At 36.5% G+C, this 25,315-nt stretch overlaps 1 protein-coding gene across 1 annotated transcript; it reads left to right on the plus strand.

Moving 5' to 3' along the window:
• The first annotated feature begins 56 nt into the window (after positions 1 to 56).
• LOC148959740 (uncharacterized) lies at positions 57 to 23,488 on the plus strand. The gene is made up of 3 exons (XM_089109987.1): positions 57 to 6,969; positions 7,568 to 9,038; positions 9,234 to 23,488. Exon 3 carries the CDS (start codon positions 22,003 to 22,005, stop codon positions 22,705 to 22,707), a length of 705 nt encoding a protein of 234 aa, XP_088966113.1. The 5' UTR covers positions 57 to 6,969; positions 7,568 to 9,038; positions 9,234 to 22,002; the 3' UTR covers positions 22,708 to 23,488.
• The last annotated feature ends 1,827 nt before the right edge of the window (positions 23,489 to 25,315 follow it).

A 25,315-nucleotide genomic window follows, 5' to 3' on the forward strand; every position in this document is an offset into this window, starting at 1 on the left:
AAACTGTCCTAAAATGTCCACTACTAATCAACATAACGAATGATAATAATAAAGTACCGTACAAAATGATACTATCAAGCAGTCACACTGGCAAACCTACGACTAGCAAGACATGCAAACGGAAAAGAAAGCCACAAAGTTTCTGGGTAAGGCCGGGCAGAACGCAAGTTTGGTGGAATAACTTCAAGGAAAATGTGATGGTGAAAGAAGAATGGAGGGATAACTTCAGAATGTCCAGGGAGGAATTCAGTGAACTTTGCGATTAATTAAGGCCATATATTCAAAAGCAGAGGAGACACTTAAGAGAATCTATTGATATGGAAATGTTTAAAACAAATTTTCAACATCATTTTCGTTATTAACATAAGTAGCCTTTTGACAGTGGTTTCGATATAGCCCCATTACCAAATCCAATATATTCGTATAAACTTCTGGCAGATCAGTAGCTAAATGATACCTATTTTTCTATTTAAATAAAAATCACCTCAAGACATACGACTTGAGATTTTTGGAGAATTACAATTCTTTGTTGCACATTATGACTTAGAGAACTCAAAGGATGATACGTTCATATGTAGCATATACTTGTAAAGATTTGCATAACATAAAAACGTTTGCAATTTGTGGGCATTTTGTCTCAATTTATATTAAAATTAGGCATGTTTCCAAGTGGTAATTGTATAATTTATTTTCCTCTTTGAATTAGAAAAGACGTTAAGAAAGCTGTGGAAAAATCTAAAGGATGGGTTTACCAAATGCACAAAGAGGCGAGAAGAGATGACAAGATCTGGTGCGGGGAAGTCAAAAAATTTCCAATTTGCAAGCTCTTTATAGATATTGATAATTTTGATAATCAAGCTGATGACTCACTCCTAGATGATGCTGCCTCACCTGCCAGTAGATCATCTCAGTCTTTCATCCCTTCACCTGTTGAAGTTACAACCTTTATTACATGCCCATCTACAGCAAAAAAGCGGAGAAAAGGTGCTGGGAATATAGCTGAACCTCCCATGAACTATGAAGCAGCTATTGTGGAAAAGGTGAACAACAAGCTTTCAGAAAATGCCTATTTTCTTTTGAGTCTGGAACCAGCCTTGGAATGGTTACCAGCAAGACTTAAAGGTGAACTGACACGCAAAATTAATTTGACCTCAAATGAAAGCATATCGAGCAAAAATATAATAGAAGAATATTGAAGCCTGGGGTCTGAAAACAAGTTTTTGCATGCTGTAGCTTTTCGTGCATTTACCAGGCTTATCTGTGCATACCATGCCATTCGAACCAAATTTGTTGTGCGGTGCGACACAGCCACAGGCTATCCAGATGGGTGAAACAGTGATTAAAGCGATCTCTCCCCTTTAATGAATGAGAATACAATTGATATCTCCCTTGTATTCACACCAAACTGACAAACAGCCTTCACTATGTAAAATTTTCTAAACTCACTGTATGAAATTCTTGACTCCTAAATTTAAACCTTGATCGACATTTTCAGTTTCTAGAATTTGCTGTTAATAGATATACCATGTAGATTTATACTACATGTCTTAATTCAACAGTGATACTTGATATTTGACCATGAGAAATGCGAGGTAAAAGTCTACAGCTGAACAACTTTTCCTTTTTCAAATGAAAGCATATCGAGCAAAAATACCTGGTACATTATTATTTTTTTAATATTCAACACAGTTTTCGAGTTATTGAGCATCAAAGTTAGCTACCGAACATTTCCCGAGAACGGACACATTTGCCCGAGCCTTTCGCATAATCGTGACGTCACAAACACCATGTTCACATCACTTGAACAACACGGCAGTCTGGAGGGTGGTACTTTCAGCTTTGATACATTAATTGAGTAGGTTTTGGCTCCATTTCGACAATCTGATAGGAAAACAGATCATGACTCCTTTACAAACCGTTCATAATAAGATTTGCAAGAATATTGTATTATTCAACGCGTTTGAGACCCTTCCTCCGTCTTGCAGGAACTAGTGTGTGGCGGGCCAACACATCGAATAATGGTAGCAATAAAAATATTGGCAGGATTTATTATTTTCTGGAAACCTAAGTAAAATACTTATATTTTATTAAATATGACTGCTGTTTGGCTTATTTATCAGGGCTTCCCCCTCCCCCCAAAAGTTAATCTCGATCTTTGATCCTGGTTAGCTTCAATACACGCAGTAAAGATTTTGAATTAAAGTCACTCATTTTAGGCATATTTTTTATTCAATCACATGAAAGATTTTCAGGGGTTAAGCACCTGGTACGATCGCTTGGCTATTTGCAGGATAACAACTTAGTAAAATTTTCAACTCCCAGGCCGCTGCCCTCCTGTAACTCGAGTGAACCGATGAGTAATAAAATAACGTTCATGATTTATATGGATGTATATCAAAGTAATAATATATTGAATTTATTATTTCTTACATTCGTCCGCATGATTGACTTCAGAATTGAGAATTTCTTCTTGCAGCTAAAAGTGCCTATTCCTTCCAAACATAAATTCCCTCCTTATATAACGCAGTACCAGCCAGCACATATCCTTCGTACATTTCATTAGCCTCGAATTTTCATGCATCTTGGATCAAAGGCTACGTATATCTCCTCGAATAGTAACTGGAGAAGATGAACTGAACTGCCTAGTCCATGCATGATTTCCATTCAAGGAATCAAAACATGGTGTTTGTGACGTCACACGCACTGGGTCACATGAAATGCCGACAATGGTCGAACACTCAACGACAATTTCATGACATTTAGAGCGGAATTGTGTCAAAACGGACAATGATAATTAACCGAAAACTTGAAATTAAGATTCCATGCATCGTTTTCTGCATTATATCAAAAAATCAGTAAGCAATTCTATGTTCTCCCTAAAAGTGCTTACAGTAAACTTTAGCCCTCTAACCTGTTATTATAAATATTGATGATAACTGTATCATGAATTTAGTAACAGAAACATGAAAAAGACGTTTTAACATTAAGAGAATTCGGTAATGGAAGACTTCAGCAACAGTGTTATAAAAAGCACCAAGTTATAAAAGGGCTGTCACTGCTACACTGCCCACCATATGTCCCTGCTTGGTAACTTACCTATATCTATAATAAGTTACTGTACCAATCTGATAATTCTAAATTTGGCCTTGATATTTTAAGAAAAACTCTCCTTAATGATTAATGATTTTGGTTTTTCTCTTGGTGTGCCACAACTCACTTAATGATTAATGATCTTTGCTCTCGGTTCCTGGGTTGATTTAAAGCCTTTTGCAGTTCTTGTCTTATATGCTTCACGAATCTTGTTATAAATGCAGGCTGGTAACGGTCTTGCATCATCATACTCCAGAATCCCAAATATCCATCTGATCAACCATCTGTAGGCAACTGCTCTTAAGAACCTAAAAAAGATTAATTTTTCAAATGTATCTCAAACAAGAATTAAGTTTCAAAGAACTTATACAAGTCAAGGCTGTGATCCATTAGTTTCCTTACATACGATTTAAATGAAAATTATGCCAACAGGAATTCATCAAATAGGAAACTAGTGTATTTAGGCAACGAGCAACTAGCATGAGCATTAAATGTTAAAAACAAACTCTGGCTGCCTTGGCTCAGTGATGCCATTAATTTTGAACAATTTTCCACAAATTTTACACAACTTCCTTGTTATTACTTCTCCGGAAATATAAAGCTTCTAACAATATATATGATTACAAAACACACTCATTTTCTGGTTGATTCTCTTTGCCTCTATAACTTCTACCATATCTAGTTTTAAAAAGAGGCCCAGCTAGCTCCAAAACAGTTTTGCAGCAAAACGTTGCACTCAACTTTACATTAAAAATTGCAAATCTAATAAAAAATACAAAAAATGACCCTCCCCCCAAAAAAATTAGGAAACATGAAGGTTTTTTAAGGACGATGAATAGGTAAAATATGTTAAAGAAATTAGTTTTCTTCAAATCTGGGTATAAAATTGTAGTTCAAGTATTAGGTTTCAAGTTCTCGATATCTATTTTGCAAAAAATATCTCTTTACCTATAAAATTATGTTTCATTATAACTAACCTGCCTGGCAAGGCATGAAATGTGGTTGATAAGGAAATGATTTCAACCGACTTTCCAGGGCTAAATTTGTCGTTTTGGGTTTTATAAGTTTCTAAATTGAGTTTAATTATGTTTGTGTAGCTATAACATGAAGTACTTGTCGAAAAGATTGCCGACTCCCTGGAGAGGACACTGACAAACATTCTTTACCTTTTACGTTTCCACTATTCGCTGAAATAACATTTGTGCGTTTTTTGAAATTAGTTGAAATTCTTCAGTTTGTTGCGCCTGGGAAAAATAAGAATTCTATCTACAGAAAAAAAACGGAAAAAAGTGTTCAGTGGTAAACGGAAACAAGAACAGGAACATAAGTCAAATTTGGAAGATTTAGGCCCATCAATTTCTTATACACCAGAGAAGTTGAGCAGTTCTTTTGAGAAGATTGATAATAACTGTCCTTTATTGGGCTGAGAATTGACAAGTCCAAAACAACAACAAGTAGTGCTAAGGAGGTCCACAACAGCAGCAAATATATTAAAGCATATGGTAACAAACTGGTAACCATTGAAAATTTGCAGAAAATTTTAACTACAGCTGCAGTATGTGCATCATTTAGATCAGCAAAAGAAAAATTGGAGCTTTTCCAAAATGACTTGGCACGTAAAGGGCTTGATGAAGAACTTATGTTACTGTGCACATAAGTTACTTATGTCAGAATTCATCTATTTTTCATACCAGCAGTTAAGTTGAAGATGGTGGTATAAGGTCAGAGGTGAATATTCGCCTTATTTAAGGTGGTCTAGAGACAGAAAATGGACAAACAAGTTTAAAAAACTGTGCTCTTTATTTAACTTACCACCACCAGTTTCAAAAAATGCTTTCTCTGACACAATTAGCAAGATTGAGCAGTGCTAGAGTACTGCTGTAGAAAATTCCTTAGCGAAAGCTGCCAAAAATTTGAAAAGAGCAATGAAAAAGATGTCTCCTTCACATGAAGACCTATTTCCAGCCAGTGTTTCTGTAGATGGGACATGGCAAAAACGATATGGTCATTCATCTTTACTTGGTGTTGTCTTCGTTTTAGCAGTTGAGACAGAAGGTGCTAGATTTGGAAGTCAAAAATGTGTTTCAAATGTAGGTCAAAAGGAAACTGGGACAAAGATTCTCAAAGATTTTTGGTTTGCAAAGCATCTGGATAAATCAACCACAGCAAATCATCAGAGGCAATGGAGAAGAGTGCAGCAGTGACAATGTTCCTTCGGTCTATAGAGAAACATAAGTCGAAATATATAACATACTCCAGATGGTGATAATTCGTCTGATGGTGAGGTAGCAGATGCTTGGTTGAAAAAATATGGCAGTGAATATTTAGTCACCAAGGAAGATTGCAACCAACCAAGGACCCTGAATGAACCTGGGCTTGCAAATGTTTTTAAGCAACTTCCAACCCTGCCTCTACATGACAAAAGTAATGTATCAAATTGATAGCATGCAAATTTTGATTAATGGAAGACCAGCTCCCAAATGAAGACTGCTACGCGGGCTTGCCAGTGGCCCTACGGTAGAGTATGCAGAATAGCCTTTGAAAAGGCAAGAGGTGTATTACCCCAATTCGAAAAAATTTGGCTCTGCACAGGTCACGTGATAAAAAATTACTCGCACTCCTGTTACTATCACTAGGAGGAGCCTCTAGCCTTTCGCTATCTCAGGTGACCCCCTGACTAGCGATCCTCAACAAAACGTTCAATGACTCCAAAAATCGCTGAGGTGAATAACGATATGTGATCATGCTTTTGGATTATTCCACACCAGATGAAATGCCTTGATAGCAGCTCCAACGTCAAATTTGATGTGCGTGTATGTATGACATTGGATTGCTTTGCCTGTTGTCTCGATTGATGAAATATTACGAGTATCGTTGAGTATTCAGTAATTGGGGTAGAAATCGGAGGCAAGTATGTCAGCAGTGTTGCTTTGCTATGAGCCCGTTGTAAAAAAAAAATTGTACGATCCACCTACAAACCTAGAGTTTGTCTTGTTGGTCGAGTTTATATATCGCATAGATTTCCATAAAAGCAGCAGCTTTGCAGATAACATATCGGCATTGGAAGGAGCTGGTCTGGCCTGTGCTTCAACAAATGACAGTGGTTCTGCATTTGAGTTGACATTGACTTGCTCCAGCGCATTCTTTTTAGGGCCAGTATCTGATGTTGTGAATGGGGCCAGTATCCGATGTTGTGTCGATATTGCGATCAGAATTATCCAACCAAAATATTGTTGAAACCTGAAAAGATTAAATATTTCATTGAAAATTTGATTTTTGAGACATTAATAAATTTTGACACAGATGATCAAAAAGGTCCAGAAAACAGAAATCAATTGCCTACTTTGGAAACCTGTGCCATAGGTTGAAGAGGTAAACTAAGACTAGTTGATTAAGTGTTGCTCCGCTAACTCATCCTGGGCAGTCTCGATTTCACTGACTGCATCATAGGTAATACAATGTCCCAATCTTGCTAGTATAGTTATCGGTTGTTCTTGACCAGTCAGACTATGAAGGCCAAGTCCTACTGATGCATGTTTCGAAGTAAGAAATTTTCCCTTCGAAATTTTCCCTTGGTGGCCTGAAAGCTTAGTGTTTAAATCCCCCAACAAAAGACCACACTTTTCAGTAGAAGAACTAGATAAAATTGTAGACTCCTGCAAAAGTTTTTGAAATCAGAGCATGAAGATGGTATAGTTGAAAGTGAAGTTGGGGCAGAGGAGATGCAGAGAGAGTTGAACAAAAGCTCAAAAGACTATGAAGGTGGCATGAATGAAGGTAACACCAGTGAGGTGTTCAATGAAGTACAGAACAATAAAGGAGAACAGAACAGGCTCTAATGTTTCTGCACATATGCGCAAGATTAAGGATGACTTTCAGGTAAGTTTACATTTTGAGTACCTTCAGTATTTTTATGAAGCCCTCTTAGGTTCCTGATCTTGTAATTGATTAAAGTATGCTAAAAGCTATTCTGTTTTCAATTCTTTTACTTGAGTATAGAATATTACATAAGATCTGGCCACTGCAGAATCTTTCTTAAAGGCAGTGTCACACCTCAAAAGTTTTGAAGAGATGCTTTGAACATTTGCCCTGACAATATTCTTGAGATACAAGAGAATAGTGTCAGATCATCTAACATTAAAGAATGGTGAGTAAAGATTTCAACTTTGATGTTCAATTGAAATTTTCTATTTTCTTTTTGAATGATTTTAAATTTAAAAATATTTTTCATTCTTCATTATGATAAAATTTTAGTGAAGATTCCTTGTTGCGATGGATTCCAATTGAAAGCATTGGCATGATTCAATTGAAACAATATACTCGAATCCTTGTTTAAATTCATTCAACTGGATGATAACTTTCTTGTTTAGATTACTCTGAATGAAACAACTTAATTGATTTCTTGTTTAAATGCATTCTACTATTTAATTTGGTTGATCTATACAAATAAATCACTGCATGTATATTTTTCAACCAGGTCATTCGTCATTTGATTCCATTGGAGGTTGCTACCACAGGTGTATACGTGTTGCTGGGGATGGCAATTGCCTTCATCGTTCTGTATACTGTTCATTGTATGGCACTTAGGACAATTGGTCTTGGCTAAAAAATTTAGCCTTGAAATATGGGATCAGGAATATAGACAATGTTCTTTAGGAGGTAAATGCTATCAAAATGCATGTTTACATTTTTTTGTTCAGATCATGAAAAGAGAACTTTTCAAAGAAGAAAGAAGTCAGGAGTTAAAAAAGGGAACATAGAAAAGAAAGATATTTAGGTTCATTGTTTGTAAATTTTTATTGTAAATTTCAGTTAAAATGAACTCACTTTTGACAGAACATTCCTGATTCATTGTACTCTTTACTATTGTTCGTCGGGAAGCGTCAGGAAAGTCAAATTATTTTGACTTTTGCGATGATCGCGGATAATCGCAGATGGTTCCCGATGACCCGGTTTTGATATGTCATAAACCATCGCAGACTGTCATAGACCATCGGGAACCTGCGTCTGGGTTGTTTTTTGTGTAGAAGTTTTGCAATGAAGTGTTGCACTATCTTTTGGCATCTTTGCGATTAAATATGCAAGATTAAATAAATAGAATCTGGGAGTCTGATTCTTAAGCGTCTTTCAATATATGTATTCACCTTTGCTTCTTCGCATTTCATTGTCGATACTTGTTTGCCAGGTTTTGTCCTTCTGTTGTTTGGCAGGTTTTATCATACCATAATATTTGGAAACTCGCTGATTTCATCGCCTATGTTTTTTTATATTTAGTACAGGTCTCATTACATCACAAAAGATTATGCTGACGAGATGCTGTATGTAATGTCAACGCAGGAAGTTTTTGAAAAAAGACCTGTCATGGAAAGTACCAGTGTGACCGACATAATCAGGTTTGCTGTCATTAGCGAGATTACAGAGCTATCTGAAAAGGGTGCCTATGCAGGTAAGAAGATTACCATTATGAATTTATATGATTTTGCTTTGGTAGCACAATTAGAGAACCATTGGCCCTGCTATTTTTGTAGATTTAACCCTTCAAAAATTGTTATCAATTGAGAAATCAACATTAAATCTCCTACAGTTTATCTTATGTATGGCGTCTACAGTTTATCTCCTACAGTTAATTGAGAAATCAACATTGAATCTTCTCCTTGTGCTCCATAGCAGACCCTTAATAGAAAAATGTTTGATTCTTCTTCAAAAAACCATTCTAGTCTTTGAGTCTATGCCAGTGTTTATCATTTAGGGTCTTCTTCAAATACGATACCTTGCAACAGCATTGTTTCGCGGGATAAATCTTTATTGCAACCATCCATTTTATCACGGACTGATGGCTCCGTGTCTTTGTGCGTGTCGAGACCTACTCAACCCAGTCAATCTTATGTTCATGTCAACAGCAAGCTCACTCTTCCCAAATCACTATGTTCTGTTGATTCAGGAATCAGGTAAAGATAAGTAGTTTATGTCGGGCTTTACTTTACATTTAAAGAATAAAATATAAGCAAGAGGTATAATTAAAGTATAGGGTATAATATTCCAGAAAATAGTTAGAAACATTTCATTTTATTTTCCCAGGGATTTAAAATGACATTTAATTGTAGATAACGGTGTGACATATATATGTTTATCGAAAATTATAGGGAAGAGGAAGATGGCATTTGAGGTTCCAGCTGCAAGCCAAGAGAACATGTGTGCAGCATTGAAAAGACTTGGCTGCATTGCTGTCGTTAAAGAGTGCCAAGAATGGGTGAGCTGCAGAAATTGTGGGCTCAGATATCATTCAGCTTGCAGCCGTCTTGGGAGGAAAGTGGAGAATTTGTTTGTTTCCTGGGCCTGCTGGTAAAAGAGCAGATAGAGAGGGACATTAACACAATACGACACCATTTTCCTGATATAGCTAGGCAGGTTCCCTCTTCGCTCTTTCCTATACCTCTAAGTTTAGCAATTAACATTTCATTACTGAAGTTGAATTTTAGCAACATATTTACTTTTTCAAGTAGACTTTTGATTATGCACTTTGCAATTTCTACGACCCATATTTCCTTACAATATTGACAATGAAAAATTGCTGCTTTAACAAACGAGCTTGTGTAAGCTGGTTAAAATTGGGAACCTTGTTTACAATCATTTGCTTTCTACTGTTTTTTTGCTTCGACTACTGAGGCATCTGTCAAAATACTGCACAGCAACAGTGCTTTGCAGCAGCCCGAAACCGTCTTTCCGAGAGACAATATTCTAGAGTATGATCTTGTCATCTTTCCTTGTGTTATAAGGTACAATTTTGCGTACATTTTTTTGTTTCAGTATGTGTTTAGAAAGTCTATAGAAGGTATAATATTGGGAACACACATCTTTTATTGAACACCATTTATACTTATTGTTCTTTTTCGGGAGCTGGATTGACCTTTGCTTTGTATTGGGAATGCTAATATTTTCTCGTCTCATAACTGCTGCAGGGAAGTCCTCTTGATATGCTATGCCTGGTGTATTCAGTGGCGTAGCTAGGGGTCATGCTTGTCATGCTGGGCATGACCATCTATTTCCAGAGATAACATTTTTCAAAAAATTATTCTTTCGTAAGAATAAAGTCCTATTCTCCTGATGAAATAGCTCAGGCCATTCGCCGTTGGAGCCCTATGGTTCCACGCAAGAATATGGAGCCCTCTGAAGGCGCTCTTCTATTGTGGGGCATGACTAAAACAGAGTGTTTCCAATTTAGTCATGTCCATAACTATGAGCATGACCAAACCCTGTGTTTTAGTCATGCCCATAACGCTGGTTCCCTATGTTTGGTCATGCCTAACAATAGGAGTGACGCAAGAGAGAACAAAGGCTAGTTATGCCATTTCGAGAGGGCATGACGATCATTATAATCATTAGAACCGTCCTGTGTTATTTTGTGAACGCGAATGCAAGGCATAGATGGCGGCGCTGCTAAGCCTAGATCCACGAGCTGGGAGGTAATTCTCTGTAAGTAAAATGCAAGCAAAAGCTTATTGCCAAGCAGCCACGACTCATGTTAATCTCCAGAACATTTTATGGCAATGACAGGGTTTTTCAGCCTTAATGGTGTTGCACTATGTGGAGAAGTGACAGGCACGAAAGGCCATTTTTGGACATAAAATCAGCGAGCAGGATCATTTTATGCAACCAAACAAACTTTCAGCCTTTTCAGTAATCAATTGTTACTAGTTGAACATTTGCAGAGAATCTTCTTAATTTAATGAATGCCAAATCTTGGTGCTGTTCACTGGAGATGGATGGAGGAGATAGCAGTGTTATTTTCCAAACCAACAGATTTGAGAGCTTAAACTTTCCAGACATTTAGCAGCATATTCAGAAACTGTTAAGCCCTTTAATAGCATTGTTACCATATTATGATTAGGACAATAAGATTGTAGTTGATGGATAGGGAATGCCAAAACTTGCTTAAAGTTATTCTTCAATTTTTTGTTTATTATCACATGCAATATCACTGTTTTTACACACAATCAAAGTCAAACCCAAAGCTCTACTGACCTTGTAGTTGAAAGTACCTTGTTACTACTTATAGCTGTTGAAATAAAATGACCAGATACAAGTCAAGCATGTCACTGATCTTGTTAGTTAAACAGTTTTATTTCATTATTACAACTTTTGATGTATTTGAAAATTTACAAGATCAAATTATTTCATTTACAACCCTTGTTTCCTAGATTTAGTGAGGACAATCCAATCATGTGGATATTTACCACAAGTATATGTGGAAACATCAATGTTTTTGTTAAGCTAAACTTTTTTTGCAAGGTATTTTTCTATTAAGTTTAACTTTGCAGAAAACATTTTGCAACTAGGCCTATCCATTATTCCAGCTTACGATATTTCAAATCAATATTTACATTGCATATTCATTTGCCAATTTGTTTAATTCATCTATCAGTTCTATTGGGGTTGTTAGTTAACCGTGATGGCTTTAAAATACCTTCAATAGATTGATAATAAGTCTATTTGTGGAAAAGATGACCAAAAAGCTCCCATTCAGTTTCATGTGATTTATTGTTTCATTTACAAATTTTAGCTTATCTCTAAAATTTACAAATGTATTTTAGCCTGCAAATTGAAAAAAAGGAGAACAACTTAATTTTTGATTTAAGCTTAGTTTATCTACTATACTAAACTAATGTTTTTTAATGTCTTTTGTACAGTTCTGTTTGGAAATTGTCAGAACTCTGTCTGTATAAATTACCAACAAACCAAAACAGTGTCACAGCTTTAAGTTAAAGGTCATTTCATGGTGTAACAAGGTGATTGCTATGAAATAAGAAAAGCTCATTCTAAAAGTTAATCAATTTTTTATAAGTCACAAGCCTTAAAATTAAAATTTCCAAAAGGAACTCATTGATCAACTAAAAATTTGGGCGTGGTTAAAATTTGGCCACACCCATATTTTTTTCAAATTTGAGGGGAGGGCATGACCACTGCTATTTGGCTCGCTACGCCACTGGGTGTATTGTGATTGGGGCCAGTATCCGATGTTGATATTGATCGTCGATATTGTGATCAGAATTATCCAACCAAAATATTGTCGAAACCTGAAAAGATTAAATATTTCATTGAAAATTTGATTTTGGAGACATTAATAAATTTTGACATAGATGATCAAAAAGGTTCAGAAAACAGAAATCAATTGCCTACTTTGGAACCCTGTGCCATAGGTTGAAGAGGTAAACTAAGACTAGTTGATTAAGTGTTGCTCCGCTAACTCATCCTGGGCAGTCTCGATTTCACTGACCGCATCATACAATGCCTGCCAAAAGTCCTTGGAACACCCTGAGATTTCTGTGAATTCGCGTGTTCCTTTCTATTTCCATGTCAACAAGGAGGGTGTTGCCCCCCTTCCCCCGCATACAATGTTGATTCGCTAGCTGAAAACCATAGCTATGTAAAAATGTATCACTTGTACATGTAGGATTATTCATATTTCCGTGGCACAACATTGTACACGGGGGGAGGGGATGTTGCAGCTCACGCACAACGTAAATTGTAGCAAGTGTTCCAAGACTTTTGGCAGGCATTGTCTGATTTTTATACATCAAACTGAAAGATATAAACCCGCAACTTTGTCCGAACATAGGGTAATCGAGGGCGCTGATTTCATTGCCGATGACGAAACAACTGTTTTTTAACACCTTATTGTGATAATGGTAGGGGGTTGCATTTTTCTTTATTTCAAGTGGGGTTCCATTATCTTTATGTTATAATTTGTATTTGTTTACGGTTTCTTATGGCATTTATTAAAGCGATTCAACAGGAGATGGAACTCTCTAGCAACACATATAAACAATAAGTAAACAGGCTACACCTTCTCTTTGTTTATTTCTTCCAATTGACACATCCCTACGTAAAGGGCCAAAACCGTCATTTACGTCAAATACTTCACAGTTAGCTTCCATTGATTTTTCAGTAACAAATGGATTAGAAAACAAAAAAGAGTGACGTGCATTCATAAGCAATTGTGTTCAAATGAAATGTATATAAATTCAAGTCCATGCGAATTGCAACCTTAGCAGATCGAGAAGGTGCAATGGTGTTCCGTGGCAAAATCAACTAAAAAACGAGAGCCTATGCATATTATTTGAGAGTTGAGGGCTCTTTATCATATCAAGAAATTTCGAAAAATGTCATATATCTGCGTCAAGTGTTGTTCGCATATGCAAGGAAGCTTTGGCCATAAAAAAGCAAAAAAAGATAACGGGCCGACCACCAATTATGAGCAGAAGAGAAAAGCAGCGATTCATAAGGACATTCCAGCAGCTAAGGAATGAAAATGCCAACGTAACTGTACATGATGTTGCAAAAGAATGCTGTGTAACCAAAGTCAGTTACAGAACCCTGGTGCGATTAATGAACGAAAATGGATATGGATGCTTACGACCACGACAAAAAGCTTTGCTGTCAGAAAAAGACAGAAGGAGGAGGCAATGTTATGCCAGGCAAGCAATTCAAAAATATGATCGGAAATTCTGGACAGACGGCATCCTTCTCTTTTTGGATGGTGTTTCTTTCGTTGACAAATGTAACCCCTATAGAGATGCTTTGACGCCAAGAGGGAGAATTTGGAGAAGATCCAATGAAGGTCTCAAGCACACCACAAAGGGGTCCAAAAGCTTGCCTGAAGGGCGGAGACTCCATCTTCTAGTTTATGTTGGGTTCACAAACGGCGTTGTCATTGCAGAAGAATATCAAAAATTCAATGCAGAATGGTTTGCAAGATTTGTTCACAAAACTTTACATCCTACACTAATTGATTGTGCCATATCAAAGGAGAAAGAGAAGCTAATTTTTTTAATGGACAATGATCCAAGTCAGAGGAGCAAACTCGCTACCGATGCGTTACACGATGTAGGGGCAGAGCTCATAGAAATACCCCCAAGATCACCCGATTTGAATCCGATTGAAAATATTTTCAACAATGTTAAATCTCAGTTGGTAAAAGAAGCATTATATTTAAAGATCGAAAAAGAGAGTTTCGAAGAATTCCGTGTTAGGGTTTTGCAGTCACTTTTCAATTTCGATTCCTCCATCATCGATCGTACGGTAGCAACGATGCATGATCGTCTTAAAATTATAGCCAAAAATGGAGGGTATCGAACCAAGTATTGACTGCTGTAACACTGACTAGTAATTAAAGAAACTATTTTTTATGCTGTTTTTTACCATAACTTTCACTTAATTATGTGCCCAATTTTGTAGTTATAGTTAATAAATTTTTTGCTATGTATATTAGTAAATATAAATTTACATATGAATATAAATTTACATGTGTCTTCTTTGTACCTAATAATTCTACTGTTACATGCTATATTGGAGAAATATGCTATTCGTATAAAAGGTTATGCAATAAGAATGCCTCTTCCTAGCAACGAGGCTACCAATTACAACAAAGACAAGACAACATCTTGGCGGATGGATTGACGGTCTACACAACAGTCTACAAACTTTCAGGGAATCAAAATAATTTGATTTCAGATGATGTGGAGATAATAAATACACAAAGGATAGATTTCTGTAAAGGAAGTTTGCCTGCAAAAAATCGAAAACGTTTACGCGACGAGTGCCTGGAAATAAAGGAAAATGTTCACGATCTACGCTGTTTATGAAAAGGATTTGATCTTTGCTCATATTTCTAATTCAAAATGTGTAGACCGTGGAAAGATTTGTTAAATTTGCTAAATATATTTGCTGTTGGACAGAAAACGCACAACCAACGTACATAGGCAAACATTCCGCAAATTTTGGTTACCTTTACTAGGAAAATGCTTCATAGAATATGGAGAATTCTGAATAAAAGAAAGTGTAGACCGTTGTGTAGATCGTTGCGAGTCGTCATTATTTACGAAGTTTTTCTACGGAGCACAGCGAAGGATAGTCATGTGATGATCGACGTGTCAATGAAGGAGCATTGTTGCAAAACAATGTCCACAGGAAGGAACAGTTTTCTGGCATTCCAAATCAAATTGATGCCTGAAAGAAAAAATACGCCATCGAGCATTCATCATCTCTGTTTCTCGGTCGTGTATAATGGAACCCTTGACAAAAGATATTGGGGCTTTTGCTGTTGCAAAGATTGGCGTGTCTCTGCAGAATTCGATGTCCTGGTTGTATGTTGTTTTTGGTGCAGCAAAATGGACAACATGGCCTTCCAACAATAACAACATGTCATGCCATGGCAGTATGACAGGCGACCACCTGAAGTCATTTAAAAAGATCACTTCTTTATTCTCAACACCAAGCCATGCATAGGAGCAAGTTGCAGGCGAGAGAAAAGTGTCAAAAATGACTCGTAAGGGGTCAAGGATAAAAGTTTTCCCGCAGTTGGCCGGGCCACAAATGTAAATATTACGGCCCTTGCCACGACCCATTACAAGGAGCTTGATAATGGCATCGGAGAATACAGCTCTCTCGATTGAATTTTTGTTCAAAATTTCGAGGGCACATTGCAGCCATTCGCCGCTACAAATACATGGAGTGGTTATTTGCTGTTGGAGGTTTTGTAGTCTGGACAATTTAGAACGCTGAATTTTATCGGCAGCTGCCTCAACCTCCCAAACTGTGTCGACAAGCTCCTTCAGCTTTTTTTCATTTCTGTTCAAAACAAAATCATACAACAAGGTAACCCCATGTTGTGACTGACGTTTTGCAAGGGCCAGAAGATCAATTCGCCACGGATTTTATTTCGCAAAACAATTGTTGCGACTTCAATATTGGAAAGGCGTTTAGCCTTTTTAACACTTTTACGGCCCTTCCCTGCCCTTGCCCTTGTGGCATTAGCAGTTCTGGGTTGAATTGTAACAGCGGGGTGATTTTGACTTTTAAGGACAGCCACATCTTCCTTCATCACATATGTGTAAGCTGAATGATAGCCTGCATGGTCAGAAAAATTCACAACAATACCATGTTGCTGTTGGATATGCTGCTTAATTCTGATCCACCTTTGGGCTTTGTCCAGAAGCACTGCCATATGGAAATGGTAGCTCCCGTTTTTGTGCTGCTCCATGCAACAGGCCCATTGTATAACTGACGATGTTGAAGCTGATTGAAAGGATTCAACTATCGCCGAAGAGAACTTTTCTCTGTCAAATACTTTCGTATCAGCATTGCTGTATGTACTTAAATATGCCTTTTTTACGCTGTTAACAGGGAGTTCTGAGGAGCTCTCCATTTCCTGGCAACTTGACATCTTGTTATTTGAATTTTGAACGAAATTTTCGAACTTCTTCCAAAAGGAATATACTTAACAATTTGAATTTGGAAACTTTACCCGCCCCATTTCTGGCCTCCATCTCATGGAGGTGAGAAAGATTTGCCTCCATATCACGTTGCACTGTTAAAAACTGGCATTTTTTCCCTTTGAATTCAAAGAAACTGATGAAGTTATGAGACAAAAATGATATATCCTTATAAATTCCAATTATGAATAAAGATTGAGTTATATTTCTCATCACTAACAAACATTTAATACCTGCAGCAATAATTTCCAAAATGGTAAATAATAGCATACACCTTTATTATGGAAACATTGTCCTCTTTCATATCTAGTTCCTGCCTTTCCTATTTAATGACATCCAATGTTGTTGATATGTAGAAAATATCTTAGGTTTGTGTAGAGTGAAGGTTTTTAGGGCAATTCTCGACATACTTGGCACTCTCCTTCATAATAATGGCGTTGAGTGGTTTATTATTAATATAATAGTTACCAGAAAATGCAAACAAACATTGTAGCGATTCAATTAATGAAGATATGGCCTTGAAACTTCTGAAAATGAAATCAGCGCCCTGGAAAACCTAGGGCAAGAAACTATTTCCAAATTTATATCTGCCCTCTTTAAAAATAAAATTCAGACAATGCCTGCCAAAAGTCCTTGGAACACCCTGAGGTTTCTTTGAATTCGCGTGTTCCTTTCTATTTCCATGTCAACAAGGAGGGTGTTGCCCCCCTTCCCCCGCATACAATGTTGATTCGCTAGCTGAAAACCATAGCTATGTAAAAATGTATCACTTATACATGTAGGATTATTCATATTTCCGTGGCACAACATTGTACAAGGGGGGAGGGGATGTTGCAGCTCGTGCACAACGTAAATTGTAGCAAGTGTTCCAAGACTTTTGGCAGGCATTGTAGGTAATACAATGTCCCAATCTTGCTAGTATAGTTATCGGTTGTTTTTGACCAGTCAGACTATGAAGGCCAAGTCCTACTGATGCATGTTTCGAAGTAAGAAATTTTCCCTTCGAAATTTTCCCTTGGTGGCCTGAAAGCTTAGTGTTTAAATCCCCCAACAAAAGACCACACTTTTCAGTAGAAGAACTAGATAAAATTGTAGACTCCTGCAAAAGTTTTTGAAATCAGAGCAGGAAGATGGTATAGATGAAAGTGAAGTTGGGGCAAAGGAGATGCAGAGAGAGTTGAACAAAAGCTCAAAAGACTATGAAGGTCGCATGAATAAAGGTCACAACAGTGAGGTGTTCAATGAAGTACAGAACAATAAAGAAGAACAGAACAGGCTCTAATGTTTCTGCATATATGCGCAAGATTAAGGATGACTTTCAGGTAAGTTTACATTTTGAGTACCTTCAGTATTTTTATGAAGCCCTCTTAGGTTCCTGATCTTGTAATTGATTAAAGTATGCTAAAAGCTATTCTGTTTTCAATTCTTTTACTTGAGTATAGAATATTACATAAGATCTGGCCACTGCAGAATCTTTCTTAAAGGCAGTGTCACACCTCAAAAGTTTTGAAGAGATGCTTTGAACATTTGCCCTGACAATATTCTTGAGATACAAGAGAATAGTGTCAGATCATCTAACATTAAAGAATGGTGAGTAAAGATTTCAACTTTGATGTTCAATTGAAATTTTCTATTTTCTTTTTGAATGATTTTAAATTGAAAAAAAAAATTTTCATTCTTCATTATGATAAAATTTTAGTGAAGATTCCTTGTTGCGATGGATTCCAATTGAAAGCATTGGCATGATTCAATTGAAACAATATACTCGAATCCGTGTTTAAATTCATTCAACTGGATAACTTTCTTGTTTAGATTAATCTGAATGGAACAATTTAATTGATTTCTTGTTTAAATGCATTCTACTATTTAATTTGGTTGATCGATACAAATAAATCACTGCATGTATATTTTTCAAACAGGTCATTCGTCATTTGATTCCCTTGGAGGTTGCTACCACAGGTGTATACGTGTTGCTGGTGATGGCAATTGCCTTCATCGTTCTGTATACTGTTCATTGTATGGCACTTAATTGAGGTAATTGCTATCAAATGCATGTTTACATGTTTTTGTTCAGATGATGAAAAGAGAACTTTTCAAATAAGAAAGAAGTCAGGAGTTAAAAAAAGGGAACATAGAAAAGAAAGATATTTAGGTTCATTGTTTGTAAATTGTTATTTTTTTTGCTATCTAGCATCTGAAATTAGTTTTAAGAATTGAGAAAAGCTGAATCCATGAAGACTTTCCTGTTCTTCAGTTTGACAAAGTTAATGAAAGTAGAGCAAATTTGGCTTACGTGATCACAACTGATGATGTTCCAATTTTTTTTTACTCCAGATTGGTTGTATAGGCTTAAGGAGTTAACGATTGAAGATTTGAAGATTTGCACCTATGTGTGAAAACATACCTGATGATAGAGAGCACCTTTGTGTCACCATTAAACATGTGTTGGTTAAAACAAGAAAGGACAAATATTTCACATTTGATTGACATTCTTTATTCGTATTTGTTTGTCATATTTAAATAATGTAATAAAAAAATAACTTTTCGGCAAATTAATTTTAATCTTGTCTTATAATCTAGGGAACAATTGGTCTTTTTTTGATTAGTAATTGTTATTGCAGCAATTCTTCAGGTTTCTTGATGTTTTCTTGGGTGACCAATGTTGTGAAAAATTTGGCTTCATCATAGCTATTGTCTGGAAGATTTGGAAGTGGATGCAACTGGGTAGGAGTGCTTTTGCTATTTGAAAGCCGAAACACTGTCCAGGTAAGCATTCTTTGAATTCTCACTAAACCTCTATGCTAGAATTGGTTGATGTAAATATATGTCATTCAATAAATTAAGGCTAACTGAATATAGTTTTGACCTCACATGTTTCACTCATCTTCTCGTGCTTTTTTATGTTAAAATCAAACTCTAGGTTAACAATCAAAATTACGATCAATGAAATGAGTGTAGCTTTTTTGTATCTGAGGCAAATTTTTATTCCTGGCTCCCAAAGAAAGCAGCGCAACAATTTACATAATTTAGATATTTACAGAAACTTTGATAAGCAGTTAAATAAATGTGAGAATTATCCAGAATTTACCTCTTGAAATTTTAGCTTGTCCACTTTTTGGTCAAAGAGGGAATTGCCAATTTTTTGTAGAGAAATCAAAAAAGGAATCTTGGTAACTAACTAATGTTCATTACTAATAACTAACATAGTTTTTAGGCAAAATCTGTCCCATTCAAATTATATAAACTTAAAGCGGTCTACATAGATACAAAATAATAATGAATTGTGATGAATATTGAAAGAATGTCAATGCAATACGTTAATTGGAATGTCGATGCCAATGTACTTACAAATAAATGTCCCCCATAAAGATGTTAATTGATAGCTTCACAGTTAATTTGTCTTTTATCAAAACCCTTGTATCTTGAGCAGTTAGTTGTCAGATTGAAAAAAATGTGCCTCTGCTCTTTTGTGAAATAATTAAGTGCCTTTTACAAGCAGGAACATCCATTCCTTTGGAAAATGTTTTTTAAAATAAATTAATTTTATCCTAGAAATATTTAGCAGATATTACAAAAGGGAGGATATTCTTTCCCAGAGATTTTGGGAACTCTTTGTGGCTTCCTGGCTTTGTGACTTTTTTCATACGACTACCTCTGACCATAACAGCACTCCTCCGGGAAGATGTTTTAGGAGACTATGCTGTACGTGAAACTGCAAGCTTTCCAAGTATGCCAACCTATCTTTTTCGGACAGGACTACCCTGAACACAAATGTTCTGATTTTGGAGATGAGAAAGACTTGTATTGTCCAACTCAAATTTTATATTATTTTGCGCTAATAATGGCTTTGAATGTTCTGCGAATGGTTTCCATTAACAATTTGAATTCCAGCTGATTATTGATTCCAAAAAGCTGCCTCGCTGATGCTTTGATTGCCAATTTTTATCCTTTTCAGTGTTTCACATACTTGAGAATTTCAGTACCTAATTTGGGCAAATAATGCCACCCCGCCTTAACAAAGTATTGAATAAATATTTCCATCTTGTTGTTTATTTTTAGTTCATCGCTTATTGCATCCACAAAGAGGAAAATATACCCCTCTTTCGAGGTCGGGTGATGACTGGAAAACCTTAAAGATTTTAGTTTTGATCTCATTCATTTAAACAAATGCAATGAAGCGTTGAAAAGAGCATCAAAAGTTGAGTTTATGATGGCATCAAAAGTTGAGTTACAGACCACCATCATAAAGTGTCATCAAAAATTTACCGTATACTTTCATGAAATGCAAGTTGTTATGAAAATACATGTTATATGTCAAATGTAAAATGAATGTAAAATGAAGCTACAAAATTTTGTATAATATGTTTGCATTGCTAATAAACAGGGGTTTCTTGTTATAACTAGAAAACGCACCTAAATTTCAAATTTCTTTTTATACCCTTTCAGAATTTTTCATTTTTAAGTATCCTCTTGGAAATAAGCAGGTAAATCCGGTCTTCTTTTGATTAACTACCAACTAACTCTATCGATTTAATCTTAAAAACTAAGATATTAAAAACGTGGCTTTATACGAAAAAAATGTATTTTAGACAATTTTTTATTCTATAACTTTTAGAACATTTGATGATTGGAGAATGAACTACCAACACTGATATGTTGCTTCGCAGCCTCTAGAGGTGTGCATTTTACCTATTTCTAGGTGGTGGTTGTGATTCTGTCCCTTAGAAACCGCACAGCAACGGCTTAGGGGCAACTTGAAAATGGGAAACAAACGAAACAGATCACGCCAAAAAACAAAAAGGAAGAGTAATTAATGTTTGAAACAAGCAAAAATCTTTATCGATTAATGCAAGAGAGGAGACTCATGAAAGCAATGAAGAAAACAGTCCTGATTCTCCACCCTTAAAGAAAAATAGGCCTGCTCAGCAAGAAGCTGGAGAGGTGGAGAAAACTGTTCGTAGTTTGTATAGTAAAAAGTTGCAGCATAGCTTGGAATGTCAGGCAGAAAAAGATGATGATTATAACTAAATCATAAAGTTTTAAGTTTTAAAGGACCTGTTTCAATGATAGGTTGCTGTCCACCATGTAAGAGTTCTAACATTGACATGGAAAATGTTTTTAACCTACGAATGGGTTTTCAGTCCACCTTGCAGGTACATTGCTCTCAATGTACTTACAAATATGCATTTTCCCCTTCAAAACAGTTCTATCAAGCTGGCAGAGGCTCTTAAGGACGTCAGATGTCTGAAATTAATGTCCGAACATTAGTTGCATTTCTTGAAATTGGAACTGGATGTGGCCACAAAGCCATTCAAAATTTCAGCAGGATTATGAACATGCAGTCATTTTCAGTTGGGGCTTTTGTCAGAATAAATGATTCATTGTATGAGACCTATGAAACAGCAGCACAAGAGAGCAAGAAAAAAGCAGGTGAAGAAGTGTTTTCAAAATGTAAAGAAAAGATCAATGATGGAAGAATAGGACTAACACCATGCTCATTGGTCGGTACCTGGCAAAAGATAGGACACAATTCTGAAGGTGTTGTTGCTGAAGGAAAATGCATTGACTTCAAAGTTCTATCAAAGTATTGCAAGGGCTGTGCACTATGGGAACAGAGGAAAGATAGTCCACTTTACTTGAAATGGAAAGAAAACCACAATTGCAAGCAAATCATTTCAAATCCTCAGGAGCAATAGAAGCTGTAGGTGCAATGGAAATATTTTCTACATCAGTGGACAAACACTCATTGATTTATGAAAAAATTTTAGGAGATGGTAATTCATCCACATTTAAAGAAGTGTTCCAGTCAAATTCATACAAAGATTACAGTGTGCAAGTTTATAAAATGGAATGTGTTGGGCATGTACAAAAACGCCTTGGCACCAGACTTCAAAATATTATGGAGGTCTTTAAGGAAACAAAACCATTTCTTTCAGGAAGAGAAAAGCTGACACATAAAGTCATCAACTCCATGCAAAATTTCTATGGAATGGCTATTCGTGAGCACAGGGGAGAGCTTTACCACATGAAGAAAGCTGTAGGAGCTATACTATGGCATTGTACAGACTTTGCTGATGAAGAATACCGCCATAGATTCTGCCCTACTGGAGATAAGAGCTGGTGCAAATGGGGGAAACATCAATCAGCCAAGGATGCAAAGAAACAGAAAGCAAAAATCAATTTACCAAAGTGGATTCACGACATTATTAAACCAATTTTTGAGGATCTAAGCAGAGATGAGCTGTTGTCAAAGTGTCTCAACGGACAGACTCAGAATGCAATTCAGTCTTTGAACAATATGATTTGGCTTAAATGCCCAAAGAGAGTTTTTGTTAAGAGCTCTTGAGATAGGTGGCAAGGCTGCAGTATTAGATTTTAATAAAGGAGCATATGGTATCAGTGAGGTACTAAAGCAGTATTGCATTGGCATTGGGGTATTTATGCTGGATTGCTCTGATAAGAACAACAAGGCGAGAGTTCAATCAATGGAAAGAAAGGCAATGAAAGAACAAGGAAGAGGAGGAAACATTTTTTAGCTAAAGAGAAGATAGATTCCTACTTTGCCCAGAGAAGTTGCTACAATTGATAAGAGGTTTGTAAATCACCGTCCATCTGTCAGTACCTTATTGATAAAGCTGTTCAACAACCTTTGTAGCATTATGGAAAGAAATGATCTACTTAACTTAGAGCAACAAAGTAATGTTTATTGTGCTAACTTTGAAAAAAAAATATTCACCAACCACACTGTTCTTTGTCACATGATAAGCAGGGGCGGATCTAGAAATTATTCTGAGGGGTGCTAAAACGTAAGGCTTGGTAACCAAGGGTGTTGCTATGCACAAACTCCGTGTCCCCTGCTAATAAGCCATGATGAAATGAAAGTCTTCCATAAACTAAAAAGCCTGGATGCCGTGATTGATATAGTAATTTTTTGCTACACTTTGATCAGAACTTGGAACTTTGGCTTCAGCTTTTATGCCAAACGCAATTTGAAGCTCTCCCCCTCATATTCACTTAGGGTACAAAAGTATAGAAACTGTAGCCAAATATGATATCATTGCCCACAGTGGCAAAAGGCCCGAGCCCACAAATTTCCAAAACAAAGTTTAATTTTTGACTCTTTGCAGCCATTTATTAGAACTTGATCATGGCTGGTTAGACCAGGCTACAGTGGCGGTAGGTACCACCTCAGGGCGGAGAAATTCAAATGGATATTTTCAGGTAGCTATGGGTCTGGTTACTTTGAAAAGTGATGATGAACGGGAAATTGTTGGGGTTTATGGGGTAAATACGGGGGTTAAAGTTCGTCATATTAGCATATTACCTCTGCGGAGGAGCCACTGTTTTGTTTACGACTTCAGATAAGTGAAAGTGCTTGTTACCATAAAAAATGATCTAGAGGGAGTCTTTTAGAGCCTCTTCTTTAAATATCTGTTAGACGCGCAGAGGTTTAACAGCAGTTAATGCCACCAGGGAGGAGCATGGGTTTGGGTCACTTGACATGTCGTGCCGAGTGGCACGATCTTCCAGTCACATGGTGATCTAACCTCTAGAAAGTCAAGATTAAAGTTTCAAGAGTTGTTTCTTGGATTTTTATTACCCGCCCTCCTCCCCTTCCCTATTTTCTTTCTTTCCTTCATATGTTTCCTAATTTTTTTTTTCCTCTCTCTCTTTTCCCGCGGTTCTTTTGCCGTGGGACAGGTGCATTAGCCGGAAATATTTTCCCTGTTACAATCACCGCCCATAAAAGGTATAATTGTTCAGGCAGTTTAAGGGCTGATGCATTGTTCGCCCACTTCCTGATGTTGATCTATGTCCCTCCCTGGTGAAGTATTAAATTCCGACATATTGCTACAATAAGAGTAGTCACGTGACCAATTTTTACCCCTTACCATATTTGGAAGGTGAGCTTTTTTAACAGAAAACCTTTGTTCTTTTTCTTGTACCACGTATTCTTTTGTTTGATACTCTTGAATGTTAAAAGATGCAAGTTAAGGCAAAGATATCTGCATTTGTCATTGTTTATCCATTTTAGGTTTCATTTTCACTTTCTTTATCATCTCCGAAGGTCGCGAAGTAGAAAGATCTGTCAAATTTATGGACCTTTCACCCGATGACTTCCAAATTTTTGCAATGATGTTTGATCGCAATATGTGTAGCCTCAGTGATGATTGGCATGGAGGCAAGAGTGAAATGTCTATGGCTTTGCCTTGCCTTACATACTTCTTGCCAAATAATTTTTTCCTCACATCATTGACATTTTTTGCCAATATCCATATAAATGGCAAACATATTCTTCAAGGTTAACAAATATTTGCTCATCAAGTTCCCATACCTGCCCAAGTAGGGAAAATGTGTTAACAAATCTGTTGTTCTTCTGGACAACCTCCCACCATTCTGATTTCCCTTTGCGGAAAAAAAAGACACATAGTTATTCCCTGTGAATGCATGAAAGCCTATCAGGCATTTCTTCAACCCATCTTCCATCTCAATATCAGACAAAAATAGTCCTTTTCTATTCAAACCAACTCCAAAATCGAGATATACTTGACTTTGCTCTTTAATAATACTTAATAAAATTACCAAAAAATAAATTTCGATGTCTGAGGATGGAGAGCGTACAACAACTTTTTTCGATGGATGCCGAGTTAAAGCGTTTCTTTTTCCTTGTAAACTCTTTGTAGCAGAATTCATGGTGTTTAAATTCTTTAGCTATGAGATCAACATCTTTAATTTCATAATAAATGTTCTGATCGATATTGGCTTCGGCATCTTCTTTTACGTTAGTTCGGCCTGCTTCGTCGTGATCGTTATTGGTACATGATGTTTCTGTTGCCTCTTTACCCGGTACTTTTGGCAAAAATTACACACCTGGGGATAAACATCTGGTCTCTGAGTAGCTGCAGTCTTTAGTGTTTGTGGACGCTGAATAGCTTCAGTGCTAGTTTCTGCGA

This window comes from Rhopilema esculentum, chromosome 9 (assembly GCF_057945365.1).
Source record: "Rhopilema esculentum isolate cy_ngs chromosome 9, ASM5794536v1, whole genome shotgun sequence".
Taxonomy (NCBI): Eukaryota; Metazoa; Cnidaria; class Scyphozoa; order Rhizostomeae; family Rhizostomatidae; genus Rhopilema; species Rhopilema esculentum.

Excerpts from the sequence above, each read along its gene's own strand:
- LOC148959740 (XM_089109987.1), top strand. The coding sequence starts at position 22,003 with ATGGAAAGAAAACCACAATTGCAAGCAAATCATTTCAAATCCTCAGGA.